This window comes from Accipiter gentilis, chromosome 29, assembly GCF_929443795.1.
Source record: "Accipiter gentilis chromosome 29, bAccGen1.1, whole genome shotgun sequence".
In the NCBI taxonomy this organism is placed as follows: domain Eukaryota; kingdom Metazoa; phylum Chordata; class Aves; order Accipitriformes; family Accipitridae; genus Astur; species Astur gentilis.
This window is the reverse complement of record NC_064908.1, coordinates 3,627,341-3,647,208: the sequence shown is the minus strand read 5'-3', so window position 1 is coordinate 3,647,208 and position 19,868 is coordinate 3,627,341. Positions and strand designations below refer to the sequence as shown.

General features: G+C 55.1%; 2 protein-coding genes across 4 annotated transcripts in view; both read left to right on the top strand.

The window, feature by feature from the left end:
* SNRPE (small nuclear ribonucleoprotein polypeptide E) overlaps positions 1 to 2,103 on the top strand; it is a 302,587-nt gene extending 300,484 nt beyond the window's left edge. For 2 of the 3 annotated variants that reach the window (XM_049831893.1, XM_049831894.1), the window contains 3 exons: positions 22 to 84; positions 309 to 387; positions 1,129 to 2,103. In XM_049831893.1, coding sequence (XP_049687850.1) covers positions 22 to 84; positions 309 to 387; positions 1,129 to 1,184 — 198 coding nt within the window. In that variant the 3' untranslated portion in view covers positions 1,185 to 2,103. The remainder of the gene's footprint in view (positions 1 to 21; positions 85 to 308; positions 388 to 1,128) is intronic. The other variant, XM_049831892.1, reaches the window with a different exon arrangement.
* Positions 2,104 to 3,606: 1,503 nt separating this feature from the next.
* Positions 3,607 to 19,868, top strand: part of SOX13 (SRY-box transcription factor 13) — a 40,686-nt gene continuing 24,424 nt past the window's right edge. The window contains exon 1 of the mRNA XM_049831865.1: positions 3,607 to 3,746. The gene's annotated coding sequence lies outside the window, so the exon portion shown is untranslated. The remainder of the gene's footprint in view (positions 3,747 to 19,868) is intronic.

Below are 19,868 nucleotides of genomic sequence, written 5' to 3'. Positions count from 1 at the left end.
TCCCCCTCTATTGTTTTGCAGAGGTCTAGGATCCAGGTGTGGCTTTATGAGCAAGTGAACATGCGGATAGAAGGCTGCATCATTGTGAGTATCGGGATCTCTTTGGATTGGGTGTTTTGTTGGTTGTTCTTCAAATTTATAAAACTGTTTCTTCCTGTCAGGAAAAACTAGCGTGGGGGGTGCCTCTCCAATTAATAGTCTTAATTGTCCAGCCCATGTCAGCACAGCTCACGATAGTTTGTGTCATTGATGCTGGAATTTAGAGCAGGGCACGTAGCTCACCAATGGCTTTTGTTGCTGATTTTTAGGGCTTTGATGAATATATGAACTTGGTGCTGGACGACGCAGAGGAGATTCACTCCAAAACAAAATCAAGGAAACAGCTGGGTATGTCAATATGTCTGTGTAAGCTGAGCGATGCCTGAAACCTGGCTGCTTGAGCCTTCCCCGTAGCAAGGCTTTAAAGCATGAAAGGTGTGAAGAGGGTTGAGTTTGGAGTACAGTGAGCGGATACTGGCTAGGTCTCGGTTCCTGCTGTTTCTTGAGCTGGTGGTTTTGTTGAACGTGAAGGAGAAAGAATCTGCCTCTGCCTGAGACGAGTCTTTGTCTTTCAAATGTGTGTAACAACGGATGGGCTGCGCTGCACTTTTTCTGCAGCCCGGGTGGCTGGGGCAATCCAGTCAAACTCCCCCCAGCTACGTTTAACGCAGGTGGCCCTGAACAATTCTGACACTTGTTGTGCCATCTCTGAGTCAAAGCAGAGAACCACCTCAGTGGTGGTATTTAATATTTACCACCTGCTGGCGAGGATAAACAGCAGCCTGTGCTAAATGACATGTTTGGTCTCTTGGTGGGGACAGAGTGCTGTTCAAACAGCGAGTGCAGGAGTGGAGATTGTGTCTGATACATTGTAGTGTGAATTTTTGATGTGGGCCCTGCATGACTAACGGGTACAGTTCTGGAGCCAGGTGGGAAATGACTCCGTTTACTGAGAAAAACCTGGTCAGTTGTCTTGTGGGCGTCTTCTTGCAAGCACCTTTGGCATTGTGAAATGTTTTTTGAAAGTGCAAGGTTATTGTCAGATTCTAGCGTCTCTCTAATACCCCCTTTCCTTTCTCTGTGTTGCAGGTCGGATCATGTTAAAAGGGGACAATATCACTCTTCTGCAAAGTGTTTCTAACTAGGATTTGTTGTTCTTTGCTTAGAACAATGGCTGCGGTGCTTCGGAGTTAATAAAGCGATAGTGGGAGCAGGACCAGCTAGTAGACAGGAAGTTATGTGTAACTTGGGTCGCATGCAGAATTGAAAACTGCACATTCCTTTGTGCAAGTGATTTTTTCTTTTGTAGTTTGAAACGATGCAAAGTGTATTTCACAAATAAACATTTTTCACATTAACTGTAAATGTAATTCTGCTTGCTTTCAGTCTCGTGCCCTTCTGTGAGTAGGGAAGGGGGAGAAATGTATTCAAAGTGATTTTCACTGTGGACCTGTGCAGTCTCTGATAAACACCTGTGTGTTCTGGAATGTTACATCTGCATTAGGTGAACAAGGTGGGCTCATTCAGGATACTGAAGTGACATGCGGTCCTTGAGCTTGCACGTTTCTAGTGAGGGATTTGGGCCTGTGGTATAGTAATCCAGCATTTACAAACTTTACTGGTAGGCGTTCTTGTAAAATATCTTTTATCTTCATGTCGGAGAAGCAGAGAGAGCAGTTGGTTTGGATTAAAACTGTATAATTTCTTGCTTTTTGGGGCAGTCTCTAGATTAAACTGTGGCACTGTTAAATAAGTTGGGATATCAGATGTATCAGTTGGGTTTTTATCATGTTGGTTTATTTTTATTATTGGTTTGAGGATCTGGCTGTTCTATTTAAGTTTCCACAAGAGAGCTGAATTGCTTATCACATCAACAGAAGATAAGTTCCTTAGCTTACTTGGAACTGGCAGTCGCCTCTGCTGCTTTTCTGATGGAAAGAAAGAAAAAAAGGTTTTGGCTGTAATTGTAACTTGGAGACTAAGATTACCTGGAGGGAGAGAAATGAATCCTGATACACAGGTTGCACTAGAAATCATGTAATAAGCTTTCACTGTTTTGAAACTTAAATTTGTGTATCATCTTGAGCATTAAAATTAATAAATTCAAGATGGAAGGTTTCTTACCTCAAAGGATAGAAATATATGAGTCTTCTGGCAGACATCATCCAGCATGCTCCTCCCATTCCAAGAAGTCATACATCAGGAGTATTATAGCAGATGTTCACGGTAAGAAACTTTTGAGAGGCAGCATGACATACTACAGTGGCTAAAACAGCTCCAGCTGTACAGCCTACTAATGGAGTCAGTAGTAAAAGAAGTCATCACCAGAAGCTAGCACATATGGAATGAAATAATATTTTAAGAGGTCACTTGCATTTGCTTTCCATTTTATCCTTGGTGTTGCAGTAAGGGGTATTTATGATGCAGTGCTGTAAAATTTAACCTGCCTGCTTCTCTTCATTGTTACAGACAGATGATGGCCTTGCAACTATAAAAACGCAGACTCTCTTTGAAGTAATTTTGAAGTGACTTTGAAGTAATTGTTTCTCTTTCCAAGTGTGTATAACTTCTTACTAATTGTGTTTAGAAAAAGGTTATTTAATGGGATGTGTTGCATCACATTGCTTGGCTCCAGTTTATCCAGGGCCACTGAAACAAAACTGGCTCAGAGCCTACAAGGGTCTGTCCTTCCGCTTTGCACGTGGCTGGCAAGCGGCTGCTTTTTGAGAAGAGTTGGACATTAGGAGAAATAGCTCGTTCTTATCAGCAGTGCTGCTGCCAACTCCAAATTGTGCACTTCAAGACACCATAATGCCTCCTAAAGCTCCTCTGCTCTTTGATATTATCAGATCAGCACGAATGAACGTCGATATTGGAGTAGGTTGATGATGGGAGGAAGGAAGTCCAGGCTAATCAGCTCTGAAGCATCTCATGATAAGGTACCAAAATAGGCAGTAATTATGTGCGTGGGGGAGTTGCAGAAGAAAAGGAGAAGCTCCCCAGCAGGAAGCCGTGAAAACTGCAGAGAGCCTGCAGGAGAGTCCAGGCGTGTGTGGATGTCCAGGAGGAAACACAGCCCCATTGTTTGAGGAGCGCCTGGCAATGGAGTGTTGTGGCCCAAGAACAGAGCTTCTAGGCATTACCAGCACAAAGACGGGGCACAAAAAACAATTCTGGCTTTGCCGAACTGGCTTCCCAAGAAGCACTTGTCTGTCCTCATAAAAACCACAGGACTGACTCATCTAAATGCTTGCTGATTTTTTTAACCCCGAATCCTTCCAGCTTCCTGAGCGTTTCCAAGCTGCAGGCAGCAAGAAGGTAACGTCTCATGAGCCGCTTTAACCGTGCAGTGACAGAATGAGACTCAAAACTGGCTGCAAAAGAGTGCGGTAGACGGAAGGGGGTGCTGCGGCCTCAGCCAGCTCCCCCTGCCCCTCCAGCAAAGTGTCATAAGCCTCCGCAGGAACACAGAGTCCCCAGCATTCAGGCAGCTTTATTGGCTCCCAACCAACCTGGAAGAAAGCGAACTGGGCTGTCTGGTGCGGGGCTGCTCTCAAATGGTGTGGCCACCGGACAGGGTGTCTGGATTTCCTGGGCACTGGCACCTTCCCCAGCTCTTCCACACCCTGGGGTGTCCTGCTCCAGAAGGGGATGAGGAATAGAAGGTTCTGGTTTTGGCTGAGCAAGAGGCAGTGAGGAGGAGCAAGGTAGAGTGAATGCTTACAGTTGGGCTCTGTGTTTAGAAAACTCCCATCACTTGGCTTTCTGCTGCCTTGAAGCCTGTTGTGTTTGCTTTTGCAAATCGTACTTTTCCATAACGTGCAAATTCCTTTCCCTCCAGTGCGGGGGTGGGGGGTGGGGGGGGGGCCGGGGAGGGTTGGGGGGTGGGGGTGTAAAGGCTCCTTTTGAAGAGGATGCCTTGAGGTGGCATTATTAGGCGTATCCCAGTGTGCTGGATATTGCAGTGGGATTTCATGTTGTGGCGCAAATACTATGCTGCAGTGTTCACACATCTCTAGAAAATAAAGTGCTTATGGTGGGGTTTGCCAGAGAAAGTTTTGGTACTGCTGCCAGCACTCAGATATCTGTCACAACCAAAAATCGAGCTGATGATAGTTTTAGATACCATCTCACCATACCCAAATGTCTGTTTTGTAGAAATAGAGCTTGCTCACTCTTAAGAAGTGAGTGATTGAGACCTGCTTCTGCACTAATGATGGCATGAGTTGCATAAGACAGAGCTCTCTACCATGCCGCATTTTCGTTTGAGACCATTGCGCTGTTTGTGGCAGGCAGATGAGAGACCACTCAGATCCAGGTGGGGCTCTGTAGTGTTTGATTTTTCTTCTTTCTTAAAAGTGTTAACACCTTTAACAACACTGGAAGGTGCTTTGAGTAAATATTTGTCCCTTTCCTCTGCCTGTGTCTTTGGGGTTCTGGGAAAACAGCTGCATTTCTTCCCTTTTGCACTTGGGAATTGCTTGCCCTGGCCCAGCCCAGTACTTTTGCGGGATGAGACTCTCCGTACTTGTGAAAGAATCCCCCGAGGAGGGAGGCAGAGTGGTCTTGCCTTTCCAGAGGGGAACAGTTTTTCCGTGGTTCTTTGGTAGGATGCAATGATTTCTAGGATGATTCTATATATGCTTGAACCTAAACCTCTGAGCCGACCAGCTGCCTGCAGGTGTTTCTTGGTGCGCTTCCTAGCTCTTGAAAGGCATCACTGCAATTTTGCTCAGGCTTCATGGGATGCAGTGGGCTCCATCCTCAGACAGGACATGGGTCTGTGTTGGCAGGAGCACCGCAAATGGAAATGGACAGCCTGCATAGCCTGTGTCTGCTTGCTGAGCTTGGGCTATCTTCAGCATATACCATCTTTTCAGGCCTGTAACCTTCTAAGTGTCTGTAAAATAAGTAGACGGGGAGATGGGATGTGTAGATGCATGGGCGGTATACGGGGAAAATCACTTTCCCTCTGTCATGCTCCACTACCACCCTTGATCCCACAGAGCTCCCTTCTCCTAAAGCCTTGCCACCTCGTGCTTTAGTGCACATTATCTGGGAACTTATTTCAAGTGCTGGTATGTTTTAAGGATTGTGTGCCTAAAAATAATAGTATCAAACAGACAACAGTGGAAGGTCAAGGACTCAAACAGCTTAGAAGCTGTCCCCTTAGGGCAGCATCTGAATATGGAAATCTTGTGTGGAGGGTAGAGGCAGGAGCTGGGGGAGAACAGCCTTAAAGCATTGTAATGCTTTCCTAAATTCCCTGCCTGTTCTTGTTCCAGTCTTGCATGGGGATGGAACTTTTTGGGATTGTTTTTGCCATTTTTCTCTGTGGGCAAATAAAACCAATGCCCTCTTTGGCTGAAGATGGGGTTGGTACCCGTCACAAGCAGATAGGATGCCACGGGGAGAGGAGTTTGCTGGGCAGCCATTTTGCCCTTCTTCCCCAAAGTCCTTACAAAAGGGCTCTGGTCGCACACAATGCCAAAAACTGGCTCCAGCAGGTTTTGTTCGTGGCAGTACCCTCCGTTGGCAGCCCACACACAAGGTGCCCAGCATGGCTGCCCCCCCGTCGTGTCTTTTCACATTCATACCCACCAGGGGCATCGTTACTATTGTTTGTAACATCTCTTGGAAAAATGAGTCATGGGCGTTTTGCCTGCCCTCAGCAGGGAAACTCTGCCACATTAGCAGCAGCAACGCCCGCCCCCCCGCGCCGCTGCCTCGCATACCAGCAGGCCCCTTCGTGCAAGGAGCTGGACTTGCTTCGCTGAAGTTGGTCAATGTTGCTGCTTTTCTTGCCAGCACTAACCTGGGCTGCAGGGAGGGTGTTGTTCCCCATGTACAAAAGCCTGGATGGATTTCAGACCAAGGTGTCGTTAGCAAACTCCGTCACCCAAAAGACAACCCTGTTCCTATAGGTCTTCTTCCCTCCTGTGCCTTGAGCTGCGATATTTAAGGCCAATTTTCCTGCACTTGTCTTTGGGCCGTGTTCCCACCCAGCACAGCAATCACGGTGGGTAATGTTTTCTGGGCTTCTCCTGCAACGATACTGGTTCGTCTGCGGCAGAGATAGAGATCATTTTTTACAGCTCTGCTCTGTGGGGCAGGCTGTCATCTAACTGCAGGATTTGGGGTATAGACGTGGTAAAACAAAGCCATGAGATAGCTTCAGGTTTGGGTGGTTTATTTAATTCACACACGAGTATTTATTAAGACACAGGACGCTTGGGTCCTATTCCAGGTTTTGCCTGTCTCACCAGAAAAGACGTATGAGATCAGGTTTGCAGAAAGGTTTGCCTTACTGCAAGGGCCAGAGCTTCAAAAGCAGACTGAGCTTTCCTGTGGGTCCAGCCCTGATTCTGGCCTGCTGCTTTTCAGAATTTTGCCTTATCTGCTATTCTTCAGTCTCTTGTCTGTGAAATAGGAGCAATATCTAGTAGTCCCCTGGGGGGGTGATGGCTGATGGAGTGGTGTGATGTCCTCAGCTGAGTGGAACAGCGCTGTGCACCGACCTGCTGTCTCTGGCTGTCCTGCTGCCAGGCAATCTGGTTCGTAAATAAATCTGAGTTTTCCGGGGACACTTCTCTCCTTCCCTGTGCTCCCTGTTGGGTGGATTAAGAGTTAAGGAGACTGTTCAGGTGGTCATTTTTCACCTTGTAAACTGAGCTAGAAGTAGGCCAGGTCCAGCTGGTAAGGGATCTTAAAGGGTGTGCCAGACCTCAGTTGCATTTTGTACATTAAGATGCTACAAAATAGAGGGGAAATTTGACCAGCTGCCATACCCCGAGCATTTGACCCAGACACCAGGGTCCCCCGCTGCACAGGGACATCCCGCGTGCCTCACCGTGGTTTGTGTCAGTGGCACCTGCAGAGCTGCTCTCTGCTCCTCGAGGGCTTGTCACCCTGCGGAGCACAAGCACCCCCGAGCTGCTCTCGGGGCCCCCTCCGTCTTGCCACGTGCAGGTGTCGGGGGGGACAGGAGGGCAGCGCCAACGGGAGCCACGCTTTGGTGAAGATGGGCTGTCGAGTTAGCAGTACAGCAGGTACCAGTATCCGCTCTTGAAAAGGCTTTGTTCTCAGCTGGGGCACAGCAGACCGTATTGCACCACTGCCTCCTCCCCGAAATACAGTGTTTTGGAGCCCATCCCTTTATCGTAGATCAACAACAGAGCTAATATTCATATCGAGGAAGTGAGATAATATCAGAGCCCAAGGTGGGCTCCGAAATGGGTGCATGAGACATGCACAAGTTCGAGGGGAGAGGGAAAGGGGGGCTGCGGTAGGAGCTCTTTATCTGAGAGGAAATTGCACTATTCAAGGGGGAGAGAGCGTGTGCGTGTATGCCTATATGTGCGTGCGTGCACATTTGTGTAACTAACACTTGTCGGGAGCATGACAGAGCCCCTGGAGCAGGACAGGCTTGCTGCCAGCTCCTGCCAGCACCTGGAGTCCGGTTGGCACGTTGCACAGGCTGATCCGTGTGTACCCACGCTGGGGTCGGTCCAGCCCTGACAGGGAGCTGGTCACTGCCACCTCCCCTGGGCTGGTGGCTTAAGAGGATGAAAGCAAGTCCCCAGGAGACCCAGGGATCACGGCAGAAGCAGCCAAAGAAGCGCCAGAGCTTGCAGAGCCGCGGGGTGCGGTCCCCAGGGCATGGATACCCTTGGTACCTGGCCTGCGTGGCCTCTGCAGACTGCAGCTGGGCTCCTCGAGGGAGGAAACATCCCCTTGCTCTGCTGCGAAGATGCGAGGCCCTGGGGAGCAGAGGGATTTGGTTAGATGCACGCAGTGCAGCAGTGCTAAGATCCAGTGCCTCTTATCACACCTTAGTGTTTTTCCCAAAGAGCTTCTATTGATCCCCAAACAAATCCCTCAGTGCTTTTTCCAGAAATTAATCTTAGAGGCATTTGAGAGGCAAGGTCCACCCTCATCTTCTGATTAGACGCAGTGGGAATTCCCAGGTTTAAAACATAAACAAACAAACCTGGGTTGAATTTATACCTTTATTATCTGCAGTTGCTTCCCTCCCTTTGAAAAACCTGAACCCTGTTATTTGTTCTTGCGAAGCTGAGCTTGGCCTGGGGCTACTGACAGTCTGGGGTGGGCTCTTCCCCCTCTGAGGGTGACAAGAGTGGGGGGTCAGCTGGTGCCCAGGCAGCACCGAGGTGCGTTTGGGCGGTGGGGAAAGATGCTCGATGGCAGCTGATGTGAGCCCAGACCTTGTGTAGCCTCTCAGCCCTCCGGCGAGAGGACTGCCTTCCAAGAAGCAGGGGGGGGAGCGTGGGGGGCCAGGCCGTGCAAGCCAGCTCTTCCAGCTTGTCTGGGACCTCTCTGCGGGTTATGTGGGAGGGTAGTTGGACCCCTGGCGAGGGGGGTTCTGCTGGGTCTGAGCCTAGCCCCCTGCGTGGTGGTGGGGCACGGTAGCGAAGTTACTCCCTTCACCAGCTGTTGTGAGCAGCAGAAAGGGTGTCTCCGGGGAAAGCGTATCTCTTTCCTGCTCCATCAATCTCCCAGTGCACCTCTGGCATCACAGCGGCAGGCTCTGGAGGGCTCAGCTGTGGGCTGGAGATGGCTCCCTGCTCCTTCCCCCTCCCCCAGCTTTTCTATAGCACCCAGATTTATTTTTACATAGCAAGGAGCTATGCAAATAAGTCCTGGGCCTGGGGTGCTGCACAAACAGTGAAAGGAGGACCCAGGGCTGCGTTGTCCTTTCCCAAGTCCCTTTCATGGCACCAAGTACCTTTTCCTTAGTACTGATTGAGAAGTTGGGCTTTGCAGCAGACAACAGCAAACGCCCTTTGCTCTGTGTGCCAGAGGGATGTTGGGCTTTAGGGGATGCTGTGTGATGAGAGGAGGCAGCAAAAACATAGGGATGTTGCAAGGCGGCCATGGTGCAAGTCCTACGGGTATGAGGAGGGGAGCACCAGCAAATGTCTCTGGGAAGGCAGCGGGGCCACAGCCCCATCCAGCGTGGCTGGAGCCTGGGCAACTCCCCAGGCTGCCGGCCAGCACCAGCGCGGCAGCTCCATCCTTCTCTGCTGCAGCGGTGGATGGCTCCTGGCAGCAGATGGGCCTTCGGCTCCCACCGTAAATGCTGGGTGGGTTTTTTCCCCTCACCCTGGCACAGGTTCGCTGGAGTCCGCAGGGATGGAGAGACCGATCTCAGTCCCGCCGGGGTGAACCCTCCCTGCTCTCGCCCCATCTCCGTGGGGTGCGGGGGTTTCTCTGCATGCTTCCCACTCGGATGGGTGGTCCTGGCGCCTCTGCCCGTGCTGTGCCGGGCCGTGCCCTGGCCAGCGCGGGCACAGGCAGGCTGCAGTGTGCCGTGCCTTTTTAGGAAGGGTGGTGGGGAGGGGGTGGGGAGGGAAACATGCCTGCCTCGTTATTTAGTGTCCCACACACGGAGCCTGCCTGGCCCTCGGGAAACCTCCATCCACTGCGCGGCTGGGATCTGCAGCGAAAGCAAACAATGGGATCCCCAGAGACAACAATGCCCCATTGTCCTTTGAAGCCATAACAATGAAACAATAGACCACAGTCTGCTCCCTTTATTCCCAGGCACGCCCCCCCCGCAGCCCCGTCCTGCGGCCCCGGGGCCGTCTGCGTTCGGGGGGCTCACACCATCCCCGAGGACCCGCTGCTCGCTGTCCCCCCCAGCCCGCTCACACAGCTCCCATCCCTCGCTCGTGGGGTGAGTCTCGGGGGTCCCTGTGGTCTCCCCATCTGTGCGGGTTGTGCCTGAGAGAAGGAGGTGGTTTCTAGCAGGCTTTGATCCTTGGGGTTTCATCAGCGGGAGGGATGGAAAAGTCCCATTAGGTCATGCGGTCTGTGCCCCGGAGAACAGCGGGGCTTTGTTGTCTCTGGGGATGGCCACTTGTCAGCTCTTGCCGTCACGGCACTCCCTGAAGGTTTCCTGGTGTATCCTCCTCCTCGTGGGGTTAGAAACAGCCCCAGTGGCTGTGCCCACCCCGGTCGCTGCAGACACCCCCCAATGCTCTGTGGGAGGGTGGGCCTGGGGAGGAGGCAGGAGGGGATAGAGGCAGCAGAAAGGGATGGGGTGCGAGGGGACTCCACCATTCTGCAGGAGCTGGGGCACTTTGGGGACCTTTGAGCTCCTTCCCGGATGCCTCTGCTTTCTTCTCCCTGTCTCCTGGCCGCATCCAGACATCCCCAAGGATCAAGCCCTCAGCTGCTTTCTGCTTCCCTGTGGTCCCCAGAAGCTGCCAGGGGCTATCTTGGAGCAGAGGGGTGAATCCCCTCCCTGCTTTGCCAGATGGGCTGCAGCAGCCCTGGGCACTGGTGTCTGGCAGCGGGGTGGGGGTGGCTGCCCACCCTGCAGCCTCAAGGGTTCCTCTCAGAGGGCACCCGTCACTGTGCAGCACGGGGGAGATGCTGGGGGGGGGGGGGGGGGGTCAGGGCGGTGGGAACGTTACTGCAAGGCGGCCTTGGTGTTTCCTGACGTTGAATGCTCTCCTTGTCCCTTCACTGGCTCCCAAAAGACAGGCATGGGGGAGAGCCAAGGTTGTCGTTAACTGGGGACCACCAGGGCCAGGGCTGTCTGGCTGGGCTTGGACCTGGTGTGGATCAGGGCTCAGATCCCCATGCTGGCTCTGGCAGTCAGAGCAGTGCACTGCGCCTCTCTGTGCCTCTGCTTCCCCGGCTGCGCTGGTCCTGGGTTCATCTCCGTGCCTCTGCTTCCCAGCTAGGCATGTGGCTATGGCACATGGTCACCATCGTGTCTGTGTCAGCATCCTCAGCTCATCTGCTGAGAGCAGGGCAGTGGTGAGTTGGGGTCCCATTTATCCTTTTCCCAGTGCTTGTTTGTCACTGACGGAGAGGGGAACCCGGTGCCGGGCTCGGGGACACGGTGACCCCGCTGTCCCCAAAGGCCATTGCCAGCCGCCTTCTGCACCCCGGCTCGTTCGGAGGTGTGGGAGCTCCTGGAGGCCCCCACTCCTCCCGGTTACCTATGGGCAGACAACCCCACCTGAATAGGTAATGAATGGAGGAGAGAAAAGAGCCCGGAGTACATTGTGTTTCCAACAGGCCGGGAACAATTGCTAAATACAAATCACACAGAGAAAAGGGAGAGAGAGAGAGACAAAAGAAAGAACCCCAGCACAAAGGAGAGGAATGAAATGGTAAGTAAAGTCAAACAAAAAGGAGCCGGGCTGAGACAAAAGAAGGGAACAATATCCCCGAGGCAATAGGCTCCTGAACAATGGGGACAGTGACAGCGGCACAAAGGCACACTGTTTGCAAGTAGACGTTATCTCACACAGCCACTGGCAGGCCTGGCCCTGGCGCTTCTATTTTCAGGGATGCTTTTGTGCTGCACTGAACAATATTCCTTGCATGGCTGCAGATAGAGAGATGAGGGGGGTTTGGTTCTTTTTGCCTTCCTGGTGCCAGCTCTGTAATAAAAACAGGTTTAGCCCTTCGGAGAGCAGGGCAGCGCAAGAGGGTGGGTGGGCAGAGCTGGCTGAGCTGACCCGCCGATGCCAGGAACGATGCGGCTTCGGTGATGGATGAGCATCAGTCGATGCTGGCTCCTGCAAGGGCCAGGCTGGGCCCCCAGCACCGCTGGGCAGTCGTGGCAGGGCTGGCACTGCGGTAGGAGCTGGAGCCGATGGCTCTGGGGTGGCGTGTTTTATGACTCACGTCCAGGGCTTATCAGCCCTGCGCTTTGCATTCGGCCAGCTGCACTGAAACCAGAACCGGGCAGACCAGAAAGATGGCTTTTTCCAGCTGCATTCATTTCAAACGCTTAAGTTTTTAACCTCTGAGTTGTGCGGGCAGGGACAGAGGTGCCAGCTGGGCTGAGAACCCCCCGAGGTGCTGGCAGAGCTGCCCAGCTACTGCCGGGCATGGCTCCCTGGCATCCCTGCGCACCCATCCCCTGCTCCGTGGCCATGGCCAGTCACTCAGCCCCGGTGAGCTGAGGCAACGGCACAGTTTGGAGGGGTTAATCTGCAGGTCACGGTTCTACCATGCTCGGACACTGGTTCTACCCTGCTTGGTCTGCCAGAGCAGAGTCTGTCTGCCCTGAGTGAGGATGTCCCCAATTGATCCAGCCTCTTCCTGCCAACCACCAAGCTCAGGTTTTTGCACAACCTGGGGCCACAGGAAAAGGTGGGCCGGTGACTCCCCTTTTTTCTTGTTATGCAGGGGCTGTGCAGGCACTGCCACAGCCAACGAGGCTTGGGCAGGACAGGGCTCTGCTCTGCGCCCTCTTTGTCTTGCCTTCTACTTGTACAGGTTGCTGGACCATTGCTGTCCCCAGCATCCCGCATCCTCGGCTGGTGTAAAACAGCAGCAGCCCTTGGGATGTGCCATGGGAGCTGGTGCGTGGCTGCTCTCATCAGACAGGCTTTCCCAGCCCACGACGGAGAGCTCGCTTGCTGTGCCTGCAATGCTGCTTGGGTTTTAGTGGAGCTGGTACAGGTTTCATCCAGCTCTCGCCCAGAAAACTCTCCTTTGGGGCCTTCCCGGTGGTCTCCCGGTGTCTGGTCCCGCCTGGTAATGGGCTGGCTGCGTTGCAAGCCTGGGGTCACGCTAATGTGGTTATGCACCAGCGCATTTACCAACAGTGTGGGGTTGTTATTGCAGGGCATGTTATCAAAGTACCCTGCCTGCAGCACCCAGACGCTTTCTGATCCAGCTGGATCTGTCCTTTTGGGCAGGGAGTGATGTTCCCACAAGGCACCCGTCCTTTCCTGGAGCTCCCAGCACACTCTTGCCGTTTTCTCCTCTGGTCCCACGTTCAGAAAGCTATCCCTCCTACACCGCCCCACCACGAGCTGCCACAAACCGTGGGGACGTCAGCCAGTTACTGTAAGTGACTTGGGCGAGGAGAAATCAGGGTGTTGCGAAGACAGAGTCAAAGACGCCCCGTATCAGTGCCAATCTCCTGAGACACCCAGTTTTAGCAGATGGCTTTAGCTCTAACTTGAAAAGCTGCATTTTCTGATATTGATCACGTTATCTGAGGGTACATCCTGTTGCTAAGTTTGGCTGCTTCCTCCGTTCAACAGCTGTTGTGCAGCTACAGCTGCTTTAAACCTGCGCGGTGGGGATGGCGTGTGTTGGGGAGGGGTGGTTTGGTGCTCGTAAAAATGGATCCCGGGTTTCGTTTGACCGTGGTGAGCGAGAGCGATGTGATGTCTCAGAGGTGCCGTGGTGAGCAGGGTTGCATCCTGCCCTTTCCTGCCCGGCTAGTGAATCATGGCATGAACAGATGCTGAGGACACGGTGCTGCAGGGGAAATACTTGGGGCACTAAATCAAAGCAAAGTGGCAGCGTCTTACATTGAAGTAGTTCTCAGGAAAACGGTTCCCTAATCCTGACTGCCTGGTATCTGATTTTGCGGTTGTGTTTGTACACGTGCTCTGACCTGTGTCTCAAGGTGCAGGAACAGTCGTTCTCCCCAGCTTAGAGCCCTTGTACCCTCTGTGGCTTGCCAGAGAAGCAGCCCCGTGGTCTGTGTCCTGCCCTACCCATCGCAGGAGCTTGGCCAGGCCAAACCCTCTGCAAGTCCCTATTTCCAAAGGGCACGTTGGCCCCGCTGAGCGATGGGCGCCAGCAAAAATCGCCAGCCCGGGGGGCTTTAACCCGCTCCATCCTCCCCAGGGCAGCAGCTCTGCCCTCGCACCCGCACCCCTCGTGCTGGCGCTGGGTCACCAGCTCCCCTGAGCTCTGCCGTGCTGGGGAGTGACCAATCTCTGCATTTAAAATCCCCAGAGACAGGATGATGCTCTTTGGTCTTCTTGGGAGAGGCGAGTGCAGCAGCCGGCTCCTTGCTCTGGGCAGCCCTTTCTGACCATCACCCAGCCCTCGGGGCTGGGGCCGGGATGTGTTGCCTCTGTTCATCCTCTGCCTGCCCGTCTGCGTTAGGAATTTCTCTCTTCTCCCCAGCCTGGTGGGCGAAAACAAGTCTGGCTCTTTCTGATATAATTTTGCAAAGTTGGAGCTCTTTGCTGCAATTAGCTGGTATTTAAACCCTCGCTAACCCTTAACATCCTAATGACAATAATAATGATGCTCCACACGTCCTGCAGTGCCACGCATCTAAAGATTACACTCGCTAATTAATTAAGCCCCGATCCCCCCCCCCCCCCCCTTCTCTCACTGAGGAGAAGAAATCGCTAAGAGTCTCTTAAGAAAAAGGACATAAAGGCAGGGAAATCCAGGCACCAAAACAAGACAAATGGGGATTTGAAGACAATCCGGGCCGGGCCCATGTGACCCGAGGAGTGGACCAGGCAGGAGAAAGGATAAAAATGCCAAGCACAGAGCGGCGAGAGAAAACAACCGCCAGCTTAAAAACCCGGGGAAAGAAAAGCACCAAGATGAAGGGAGTGACAAAGCATCAAAGGGAAGAGAAACCAAAGGCGTCGGAACAAAGGACAAGCTGGAACAAAGGACCAAAGAGGGGAGAACAAAAGCACTAAATAGAAAACAAAGGCAGGGGACAAGAAAAGCCCCTCTGTCGGGGCTGAGCTGGAGGGTCCCGGCCCGGGTGGCGGTGCTGCGGATCCCCGCTGGAGCCGGGTTGGCAGAGGGTGCCGGAGCCTGGGAGCAAAGGCCCTGGGGAGCCCAGTTTCGCCTTTGAATCGGAGGCGATGGACTCGGCCCCCCCAGTGCCGTGTCGTCTCGGGTGGTGCGTGGAGGTCGGCCGCAGCCTGGGGATTGCGGCTTTGCTCCCGCGCTGCCCTCCGGCCTCGGCCCCCTCCGGTCCCGCTGTGTGGTCCGGCCATTCCCTCCCTCCCCACGCGTCTCTTCGGCTCAGCCTGCTCAGCATCACCCTTCTGCGCTTCCCTCCCCGCGCTCCCCCACCGCAGACGCCTCGACGCAGCCCCCTGCCCCGTCTGCCGCCCCAGCCCTGCGGCGTGGGGGCGGCTGGGGATGCTCTGGGGAGGCTGCCAGGCTGGCTGCGTCCTCCCCACCCCGAGCCTTTCCCTTAGGAGAGCAGCCATCGGCCAGTGCTGCGTGTGTGGCTAGCCTGGTCCAGCCTGCTGGGCTGTGCTCCGGGGAGGATGATTCGCATCGGCCTGGATTAAAAACAACAGCAGCATTCAGGTTGGGAATAGAGAGTTACAGAGATGTGATGCCGCTTTGTTTCCTCTCCCCGTCGAATCCCCGTTCGGAGCTGAAAGTCCCCGGCAGGGTTGTTGGCACGCACGGGTCCGGCTGTGTTACGCGTGCCGCCTTGCGGGGGGATGCGGCGGGTACCCCCGGGGTCGGGCAGCCGGCGCGGGGTGAGGACAGTGGCGGTGGATGGGAGCCCCGCCGGAGCTGGGGTGCTGGCAGCTGCAGTTACAGCAGGCGCTCGGCTCTGCCTGGGGTGCTTTGGCTGCTTGTAGCTGTGATAGTTTTGGAAGCAGCGGGTGATTTCAGTGTCTTTTGGAGGTGCCAATCTGGCACCAATCTCTCAGACAGCCGGAGAGCCAGGGGCTTTCTGAAAATCCCCCTTCCAGACCCAAAATGTGGCTCTGGTCCCGGGTCTGTTCTCCCATCACCTGCCCTGGCCACACACCTTTCCTGTGAGCCAGGTGGTGGCATCTCCTCCGTGTCCTGCCTGCGGGCAATGCTGGCCAAAGCCACGCTCTTCCACCAGCACATCGCCCTCGGCAGAGGCTGGCGGCTGGGCGGGGAGGAGGCTGGAGCAGTGGGATGCAGGATTTTAGCACGGTGTCCAAACACTTGCAGCCGCAGCATCGCGTGCTGCGTCTGCCACAGGGAGCGTTTTGGTCGTTTCTAAATGTTCTGCCCAGGTATTTCTGCTCACGCACCAGCTTGAGTTCACCTGCGATTTCAGCCCATGCCACCCCCGCTCTGCTTCCCTACAGAATCATTATCTGCTCAATTTTACTTTGCTTTTTGGACAATCTCTCTTTGAGCATTGGCTAAGAACTGAGCTGCTCCGAGCGCGCTCCCCACAGAGCAATCCTGGAACATCTTGGTTTTATTATGCCCAGATTAGAGCCTGTTACGCTGTGGGCGGACTCGCTCACACATCCCCGACTCCCTGCAGTAGCCGGGCACTGCCAGCGCCGGGGAGGAAGGCAGCACGGAGCTTCCAGCCGCTGGAAACGCCTCTGAAGTGGCCAGGATAAATTGTGGTGTTTGGGTGGAAATAATTGGTAGGTTAATTCCTGGAGCTCACCCACCACCCTGCTAGGAGCCCACGAGGGCAGGCGCCAGGCGGGGAAGCAGGCGGAGAAGCTGCCAGCTCAGAGAGGGTTTGGGATGTGCTGCTTTCACAGCGATCGTCCCCCAGTGCACATGACCCGGCCGTTGTCCCACGCTGAGCCCCAAAACCAGGGGCGGTGAGCAGGCAGGGGCTGTAGGAGATCTGCCAGGGAGGCAGACGCAGGGAAAGGCAGCACCTGGGCGGCACAAAGCGGGTACAAGACTATCACAACAAGCTGCCCGTCGCCTGGGGATGCGGAGGGCTGGACGAGACAGGTCGCTGTCGGAGCCCTGGCCCTTGGCGTGCTGCGTCCCTCAGCCCTATGGATTGTGAGAGCTGGATACAATGGAGTGAACTGAGGACAGCCCCAGAGCCGCCGCGGTTCCGGAGGGTTTGAGCTTCTCCTTTAGTATTGTCATATCAGCTTGGGTTTAATGGGCTGCAGATGTTTGTCTGTCTCCCCGTGTGAGACCACGGTGCGTACGCCTGGTACGGCTCCCCAGGTGTCGGTTCTCACCGAGTGATGAGGGAAGTGGCTGGGGACACGGTGCTGGCCTCACCGGGGCATGTCCAGCCATGGAACCTTTTGGCTGAGGGCTTGTCACTGGGTCTGCTGGGTTGCAAGGGACCCTTTTGGGTCCCTCTGCTTGCTCACCAGTCTGGCACAGCTCCTCCTTTCTGAGAAAAACAGCGTGGCTGCCCGCCGTCCCTCGGCTTGCAGATGGGGACACTGTGGGATTGCCCTCGTCCCACATGCATTGGGTTATGGTGGAATGCACAAGGCAGGTCTAGAGGCGAGAGCTGGGGAAGATTTGGACCCCATCATATCCCCCATCCATGGATGGCCAAGGCTCCTGAGCTGCTCCTTGGCTTCTCTCCTTCCCCCGGCCCCGCTTGTGCTGCTGCTTTCCCGAAGCCTTGGGGCTGCTTCTTGGGGTGCTTCTCATCCCCAGGGCCAGTGCAAGGATAACACTGGGCTCGTTATTTTTGGTGAGATCGGTGGTGTTTGTGAAATGCCCAGAGGTATCCCCTCTCCCACTGCATACTGTGAAGGAGGGCTCTGACGGGAGCAGGGAAGGGGAGCAGGAGAGGGGTCCGATGAGGCCAACCGCGCCAATACAGCAAGGAGCTGAGCTGGCACGTGGCTCGCTGGGGTGCTGCCACCACAGGGCACTGCCACCATGTCAGCTCAGGCTTTGCCACCGTGCCAGCCTGGGCCAGCTAAGCAACTTGCTGGCCAAACAGCCCCTGGGGGGGGGGGGGGGGGGCGGTGCATGGCAGCGACCTTGCGGGCAACGGTAGCACCTTCAGCTGCATCTTCCCTAGATTTTTCACAGGCAGAGCATGAGGCAGGGAGCCACGGTGGCAGCTGGCAGGACCCACGCAGCTTGCTCCCCGTTAGCAATTGCTTTGCAGCTTTCCCAGGCTGGTGAGGAGTAAAGCACATGCCCATTTCCAAACAATGGGTCCGCTTCCGCGCAGGAAGCAAGGTCGGATTTGTTCTCCCTGCTTTGCCCCCTCCGGCCAGTTATAAAGGGGCCAAGCCATTGTCTGAACCATTTCCATGACTCAGTCACCAGTATCCTGCGATCGGGAGGCCGGGATTCGCAGCCAGCACAAAGCAGGAGGCACGGCTCCTGCGGCCAGCGGCACTGCAGGCTCCGCAGCAGGGTGGGGGGCTTGGGAAAAGGAAGGCGAGCGCTGGCCGTGCCTTTCCCCTCCGTGCTCCTTGCGCTGGCGGCAGTGGGATCTTTGCCCCCACCAGTTTTTCTGGTCCCTCCACCCATTGTCCCGGCTTCCTTCTGCTGAGGGAAGCAGAAAGCCGGGAGAGGGATCGCAGGGTGGGAGCAGTCCTGGTTGCTTGCCCGGGTGCAGCCAGGTAGGGAGAGATGGAGCAGGAGCTGAGCGGACCCTCTGCGACCCTGCCTGAAAGGATGGGGACTGTCTCTGTACCATCGCGTCCGTCCTGACACCTCGTGCCCATGGTCCTGGGGTCGCCCTGCGCATCCTGGGGATGCCCCATGGGTCCTGGGGATGCTTCACAATGAGGTGGAGAGAAGGGGTTGTGGGTGGAGCTGATGTGGCTCAAAGGAGGACATGGGGAGGAGCAGAGCCAGGATGGGGACAGGACCCATGGGTGCGTGGGTGGTGACACCTGGGGATGGGCAGTTGGGCCTCCACCTCCTGGTGCCCATCTGGGAGGCGATGATGGACCCAGGCGACCGCGGTGTGGCTAGTACCTGGGGGAACCTGCCAGGCAGTGGGCAGGGAAGACCACCACGGCCACCACGGCCACTGGGGACGGGGAGGAAGGAAAGGAAAGTGAAAGTCTGTGGCTGCTGCTCCGGCCTGGCTGTTGCTATGACGACCCGAACAAAGCTCCCGCTCCCTCTTTTTTGGCTCAGTCGTGCTGTTCCTCAGCCCCTTTGTTAATTGTTTCCCTGTCCAGTTTGGGGGATGCGCCTCCCGCCTTCTCCTGTCCCTGGAGTGGCTCGGGGGGCCTCGCTGGGGCAGCCGCAGCCCCAGGAGCGCACGGAGGTCTCCGCGAGCTCGCCTGCGCGCTCGGCGCTCACTTGGCCGCCGATAACCGTCTCCCTCACGTGACCTCCGGGGGTCTTCTCTCAAGCCGCGGGGATGAGAGCGTTGGCGCAGAGAGGGGCCGGTGGCTTCGGTGGGTGCATGAGGCTGCCTGCGCTGCCCGTGCATGGGATGGCACTGGGGGCAGCCAGTCGTCCCTGTCCCCCCCTCCGCTGGGGAGGGGGCTTCAGAGGGGCTGGAGGGGGCCTGGCTGGTGCAGGGGGAGCTGCCTTTGCATCCTTCCCTGCTGCGTGTTTGGTACTTGCTGCACGGGCCCAGGAACGCTGTATCTTCTCTGGGCCTCAGTTTCTCCGTCTGTGAAATGGGAACATGTATCACTGAGTGCCTTTACGGTTTGGGGTCTGTCGGTGCAGCCCACTTGCTGCCTTTTGTTTCCAAACACTGTTGGGCTTTGTGTTTAATCCTGTGGGTGAAGACACCTGATGGGAAACTCCCAGATAACTTCTTGCCTGGTTCTGCCCAGCTCTGCTCATTCCTGGGTGGTGGGCGCAGAGCAAGGGGGGACTGTGTGTTGGGGTGGATGTGGGTGTGGGTGCCTGAACCCCTCCAGAAACCCCATGTTCCTGGTTAGTGTGTAGGGGCCACGGGAGCCGGGAGTCCCGGGAGCCCAAGCTCTTGTCTTCTGTTCCTGGGACTGGGTGAAAACAATGTTTGGAAAAAAGAAAATTCCCATGGAAGAAAATAACGGTGTGGGGGAGGAAATGGCTTCGAGTCAATGGGAATTTTCCCCGTTGGTAAAATGTAAACAGTTCTCCTTCGATGTTGACATAACATTTAAAGATTTCATTATACAAAAAAGACTGTTTGTCAACATTTGTTTGTCCAAACCAACCCCCTCGCTCTCCAGCTGGAGCACCATTTTGCTCTGAATGAAGCATTTTTTTTCCTTCGGGAAGGCGGGTGATGGCATTCCCGGTGGAGCCGTTGATGGGATGCGGGGCGTGGGGTGCAGGATGAGGGGTACGGGGTGAGCTCCTCAGCGGCCGAGGGCAGCAAAGACCCAACCAGAGCCCCGTTTCCCCGGGGAGAATAC